This window comes from Marmota flaviventris, chromosome 18 (assembly GCF_047511675.1).
Source record: "Marmota flaviventris isolate mMarFla1 chromosome 18, mMarFla1.hap1, whole genome shotgun sequence".
Taxonomy (NCBI): Eukaryota; Metazoa; Chordata; class Mammalia; order Rodentia; family Sciuridae; genus Marmota; species Marmota flaviventris.
This window is the reverse complement of record NC_092515.1, coordinates 63046753-63053262: the sequence shown is the minus strand read 5'-3', so window position 1 is coordinate 63053262 and position 6510 is coordinate 63046753. Positions and strand designations below refer to the sequence as shown.

The 6510-nt window shown below is 49.9% G+C and overlaps 1 protein-coding gene across 8 annotated transcripts in view; it reads right to left on the bottom strand.

The window, feature by feature from the left end:
- Def8 (differentially expressed in FDCP 8 homolog) overlaps positions 1–6510 on the bottom strand; it is a 93412-nt gene that overhangs the window by 69551 nt on the left and 17351 nt on the right. For 3 of the 8 annotated variants that reach the window (XR_011705390.1, XR_003582426.2, XR_011705389.1), the window contains 2 exons: positions 6120–6316; positions 2170–2326 (listed from right to left, as the gene is read on the bottom strand). Coding sequence is in view for 1 of the 8 variants with exons in the window: in XM_027933044.3 (XP_027788845.1) it covers positions 6196–6316 (121 nt within the window). In the remaining 7 variants the exon portion in view is untranslated. Of the gene's footprint in view, positions 1–2169; positions 2327–4294; positions 5383–5685; positions 6317–6510 lie in introns of those variants that run through there. The other 5 variants (XR_003582427.2, XR_011705388.1, XM_027933044.3 and 2 more) reach the window with 5 other exon arrangements.

The window sequence follows — 6510 nt, the reverse complement described above, 5'->3', positions numbered from 1 at the left end:
CCGGAGCGGACACCCATCAGGCCGCCTCGCCGCTGTGCGGCGGCGACGCACCTCCAGAGAGGAGGACCGCCCCGGCGCCTGCGGGGCCGCGCGGTGGTTAGGTGGTGGTTAGGTGGTAGGAGGACCGCCCCGGTGCCTGCGGGGCCGCGCGGTGGTTAGGTGGTGGTTAGGTGGTAGGAGGACCGCCCCGGTGCCTGTGGGGCGGCGCGGTGGTTAGGTGGTGGTTAGGTGGTGGTTAGGTGGTGGTTAGGTGGTAGGAGGACCGCCCCGGTGCCTGTGGGGCGGCGCGGTGGTTAGGTGGTGGTTAGGTGGTGGTTAAGCGGTGGTAGGAGGACCGCCCCGGTGCCTGCGGGGCCGCGCGGTGGTTAGGTGGTAGGAGGACCGCCCCGGCGCCTGCGGGGCCGCGCGGTGGTTAGGTGGTAGGAGGACCGCCCCGGTGCCTGCGGGGCCGCGCGGTGGTTAGGTGGTAGGAGGACCGCCCCGGCGCCTGCGGGGCCGCGCGGTGGTTAGGTGGTGGTTAGGTGGTAGGAGGACCGCCCCGGTGCCTGTGGGGCGGCGCGGTGGTTAGGTGGTGGTTAAGCGGTGGTAGGAGGACCGCCCCGGTGCCTGCGGGGCCGCGCGGTGGTTAGGTGGTAGGAGGACTGCCCCGGCGCCTGCGGGGCCGCGCGGTGGTTAGGTGGTGGTTAGGTGGTAGGAGGACCGCCCCGGCGCCTGCGGGGCCGCGCGGTGGTTAGGTGGTGGTTAGGTGGTGGTTAAGTGGTAGGAGGACCGCCCCGGCGCCTGCGGGGCCGCGCGGTGGTTAGGTGGTGGTTAGGTGGTAGGAGGACCGCCCCGGTGCCTGTGGGGCGGCGCGGTGGTTAGGTGGTGGTTAGGTGGTGGTTAGGTGGTAGGAGGACCGCCCCGGTGCCTGCGGGGCCGCGCGGTGGTTAGGTGGTAGGAGGACCGCCCCGGCGCCTGCGGGGCCGCGCGGTGGTTAGGTGGTGGTTAGGTGGTGGTTAAGTGGTAGGAGGACCGCCCCGGCGCCTGCGGGGCCGCGCGGTGGTTAGGTGGTAGGAGGACCGCCCCGGTGCCTGTGGGGCCGCGCAGTGGTTAGGTGGTGGTTAGGTGGTAGGAGGACCGCCCCGGTGCCTGTGGGGCCGCGCAGTGGTTAGGTGGTGGTTAGGTGGTAGGAGGACCGCCCCGGTGCCTGCGGGGCCGCGCGGTGGTTAGGCGGTGGTTAGGTGGTAGGAGGACCGCCCCGGCGCCTGCGGGGCCGCGCGGTGGTTAGGCGGTGGTCGTGCCACTCCTGTGTGGCCGCCGCTGTGCGGCCAGGCTTCCGGACTGACGTCAGAGAGCCCCCTGCGAGTGCTGTGCACCGGGGACGAACCAGCCTGGGTCTGGGCGGCCTCTGGACCGCGTCTCCCGGGCATGGCCCTGTCCCTCTTAGCAGCCTCGTTTTCCCTTTCCCAGGTTCTAAAGCACCTGAAACCAGTGTGCCTCCGTTACGTGTGGGAAGCCCAAGGGTTTAGGAAAAGGCCCCTGGATGCGACTGTCATCCCTAATACCAAAAGGAGCAGAAAGCAATTACCCTCGACATCAGATTAGAAGTGTTGGTATAACTTGCCGTCAAAACGCAGAAGTCTCTACAATGGCGAGACTTTTGCCGTCTCTACAGTGGCGGCCATCCGAGATAATAAAAAGTCAAGGCCAGTTCACAAATAACTACTCCCTTGAAAGCCCTTCTGTTGACTTGCCATTGAAGTGTCACGATGGAGCCCGAGTGGTGGTGCCGCCTGTAATCCCAGCGGCTGGGGACGCTGAGGCAGGAGGATCGCAAGATCAAAGACAGCCTCAGCAATGGGTGAAGCGCTAAGCAATTCAGTGAAACCCTCTGCCACGCGACCAGCGCTGGCTTCATGAAAGAAGGTACGATTCATGAGTAAATGCTAGGGAGTTTTAAAGAGACAAGACTCCTATTACTTTTTTTTTTTTTTTTTTTTGCGTACACAACATCATTTGTACATGGTGCTGAGGATGGAACCCGGGCCGCATGCATGCCAGGCGAGCGCGCTACCGCTTGAGCCACATCCCCAGCCCATCCCATTACTTTTAATACCAGCTCCAGGACGGCTTCTCCTAGCTCCTGCCTCCAGCCACCTAATGCGGTATCCAGGTTTACAGGAGGGAGAGAACACACCAGGGAGTGGACTTTTATTGGGGAACAAAAAATTCAAGGGAAAATCCCATCCAATGACGCTTAAGGGAGGCAGCATCCCAAGGTCAGGGGCGACGATTGGGTCTTCGGGGAAGTGGCCAGGCACGCCTCTGCACGGGCAAGCCCTCGGACCTGGAAAAGGATGGGGAATAGCTCTGACACAGCTGTGTCTAAGCGCCTCTCGTCCAGCCAGGGAGATAAATCAGGTGCGAGGATGGCCTCCCACAAAACCCTGTCTCTAATAATAATACAAAATAGGGCTGGGGCTATGGCTCAGTGGTGGAGTGCCCCTGAATTCAATCCGCGGTATACCACCCCACCGCAACCCCCGGACAAAATGCCATAATAGAGCATGGAATGTTTGTTGATTATGTGGCTGGAAGAACAGAGCCAGCAAAATGAGCTGGAATGTCACCATCATTCAGAAGAAGGCTGAGTTTGTTTCATGTCTTACAGCATCAACAAGGTGGGAACTCTATAACTAGAGCGAGTAAAGCATGGTTTGTGAGATTCAAAGAGTGCCACTGTCTGCCCCACTTCCAGAGGAAGAGTGCACCTCCCTAGCAACAACTGAGACATATATCCATATGTGCTGGAAAACACCATCAAAAGTGAATACAACCCCAGCAGGTTTTTGATGTAGATAACAAAGGCCTATACTGGAAGAGAATGAAAGAAAGTTTATTTCAATGAGAGAAAGCTGACCCTGGGTCTAGATGGATGCTGCTGCTTAGTGGAAATGCAGCTGGGGACAGTTGAAGCCCTTGCTGGTGTACCACTCAGAAACTCCCAAGGCTCTGAAGGGGTACTCAAAGCCCAATTTGCCTATAATCTGGCACTCAAACAAAAAGTCTTGGGCTACCAGGAGCATCTTGAATGGTTTACATGCATTTTTTGCCCTGCTATTGAAAACTACTGTGCCCAGAATAATCTCACCAAGAAAGCATTGCTCATTCTAGACAATGCGTCATACCACCCAGTAAATTTGAGTGATCTTTCTGATAATGTAAGAATAGAAGATCTTCAAGACAGTATAGCTGACTCAGTCTAGCCCATGGGTCAAGGTGTAGCCTCAGCCTTCAAAGCTCATTACCTGAGAAGGACTTTAGAGTACACCCGAAGAGCAGCAGATGGCAAGGATACAGCTGTGAGTTTTGGAGAAATGACATAATGGATGCTGTAGATAATATTGTAGTATCTTGGGAGAAGATCAAGCTAGCAATGATGAACAGTGTAGGGGAGATTTGACTAGAGTGTGTTCATTCCCAGAGTTTTTCTCAAACAGATACAATTGCACAACTTCAATAAAACATTGTGACCCTTGCCAAGAATGTAGCCCTCGGGCTGGGGATGTGGCTCAAGCGATAGCGCGCTCGCCTGGCATGCGTGTGGCCCGGGTTCGATCCTCAGCACCACATACAAACAAAGATGTTGTGTCCACTGATAACTAAAAAAATAAATAAATATTAAAATTCTCTCTCTCCCTCTTTCACTCTCTTAAAAAAAAAAAAAAGAAGAAGAATGTAGCCCTGGAAGAGATGGTAGAGACTGACATGAACCAGTTACTGTGATCCATGAAGAAGATCTTTCAAATGAGCAAGTGATGCAGCTGGAACTGGAGCAGGCAGCAGGACAGGAAGTGGGTCCTCCCTACATCAGCTGACCACAGAATTATCTGCAGCCTTTTCACATTTTGAAGCTGACTTGCAGGTCCTTACCAGTAACAGGTCTAATGATAAGTGAAAATTGAAAGTGTCAAGAATAATCAATGGCACAATAAGCTTCTACCAGGAATTATTTGAGAACTAGCAGGTTCTTTATCAAAATAGAAGCCAAAAGCACAAATATACTTCATTGTTGAGATCCAGATAGACCTCTGTGCTTCCAGATGTTTAATATGCATAAACTGTCTGCTGGTATTTCCTTTTTTTTTTTTCCCCTAGATGTGGACGGACACAGTATTTTTGTTTTTATGTGGTACTGAGGCTCGAACCCAAGACCTCACACATGCTAGGCAAATGCTCTACCACTGAGCTCCAACTCAGAAAGGTATTTCCTTTTGGACAATTGGAAGTATCAGATTTTGCCATTAAAACTGTATTTACATCTGTGAAAACATTTTTTTTTATTTACATCAGGAAAAAAAGAAAACTTGCAAAGAGGAGACTAGCCTTTTCAGACATTAGAGCACAGGATCAAGGCCCCATGATTAAAGCAGTGTGAGAGTCAGGCTTGTGGGTGGGAACAGAGTTCAGACATGGATGCAGATAGATCTTGCAAAAGAGAGTTCAAGATAACTGGTTGACCGTTTGGAGGAACATAAAATTAGATCTGTACCTCACAAAATATGCTCAAAACAGACCAGGAATCTGAAGAGAAATGTGAAACCATGCAAGTGTGCATGAGTGAATTTCTCTTCTTTTATAGAAACGGGGTCTAGCTGTTACCCAGCTGGTCCTGAACTTCTGGGCTCAAATGACCCTCCTGCCTCAGTCTGCTGAGCCTAGAACTTGAGGCACACACCACCACTCCCAGAAGTGGATGCCTTTTTACCCAGGTGTAGGGAAAATTTTTCAATGACTTGAAGCCCAGATTAAGTGAAACAAAATATTAATCAATTTTGGCCATATAAAAGTATAATCAAAATAAAACATTTCTATGGGAATGCAAACAAGGTCAAAAGGTATTGAGAAACTGAAAGAAAATATTTGCAAGATATTGCACAATAAATGGGCTAAATCCCTAACTTGCATAGAATTCTTAAAGTTTGAGAAGGAAAATACTTGGACAAAAGACAATTCATGGAGCTGGAGATATGGCTCAAGTAGTAGTGCGCTTGCCTGGTATGTGTGAGGTACTTAAGCACCACATAAAAAAAAAAGACAATTCATAAATTAGATTCCGAAATATGAAAAGAAGTTCAATCATACTTGTAATTAGAGAAATACAAATTAAAACTACACATTGTTTCTCATTACCTTCTTGCATATATCAGAAAGTGTGTGCCAGGCACGGGCATGGGCCCATTAGTCCCAACTATTCAGAAGGCTTGAATTCAAGACCACCCTTTGTGGCTTAGTAAGAAAAAAAGAGGGGGCTCAAGCAGTAGTGCGCTCCCCTGCCATGCGTGCGGCCCAGGTTCGATCCTCAGCACCACATACAAACAAAGATGTTGTGTCTGCCAAGAACTGAAAAATAAATATTAAAAAAAAATTCTCTCTCTCCCTCTCTCCCCCCCTCTTTCTTTAAAAAAAAAAAATCGTCTGGGGGCTGGGGAATGTAGCTTTGTAGTAGAACACGTGCCTAGCACATGTGAGGTCCCTAGGTGTGATTACCAACAACCACCACCAAAAAAAAGTCTGATGCACCTTTCAAAAATGTCAGTGTTTGGTCAGATTAAAGGCTAAAGAGACTTGGCAACAGAATGTAGTCTGAGATTTGTGAGAAGGAAACGAGGTTGACTATAAAATAGAAAACTTGCAAAATCTGAATAAGATCTGCTATAAGTTTTATAGTACTGTGTTCAGTATTAATTTTCTTTGATGGTTGCACTATGGCCATGAAAGGCAGTGTCTCTATGGAATGGGTATACACACATATGCACAGAAAAGGAAGAGTATAGAAGCAAGCTGTTTGCAGCTTGATGTCCAATGTCTCAGAGCAGAATGTGTGAAGGAAGAGAATAGCATGTGGCGCCAGATGTTACCATTTAGAGAATCCAGGAGGTGGCAAATGGGGAGATTTTTACAACTTTCCTGTAAATTTCAAATGCCAAAGTGAAAACATAAAAAGAAAAAAGCATATTCTGAAAGGGGGGAAATTGCACTCTCTATCTCATGTCCCAAGTGCAACTTTAGCTACTGAGTTGTTGGAGGCATAGTCAGCATCCCAGTCCACAATTGCCCTGGGAAGCCCTTCCTCTTACCCTTCTAAGGGTCTCCAATAGAAGGAAAGAAGTAGATGTGCTCTTGGGCTTCTCTGGGGCAGAGAGTTGCAGCATACTAGTCCATCTGGATGCAGTTACATATGGATGATGTATAAAGACACTTCCTAAAGCAGAGTCCTGGTGTCATCTGGATCATAGCCCCTTTGAGATCCTGTTCAAAACTGTAGATCCCATCTCTGCAGAAAAAAAAAAAAATGCATACCTAGAGTTTTCAATCTAATTTGGAAGGGGATTTATGAATCTCATGAAGATCATCCATTAATAACCCCTATTCAAGGGCCTTGAGCTGCAGAGAGGGCCTTTCTAATGGGTTTGGCTTGTGAAGATGGATGATGTTCCTGAGAGCCAGAATGGGACTCTGGATGAACAT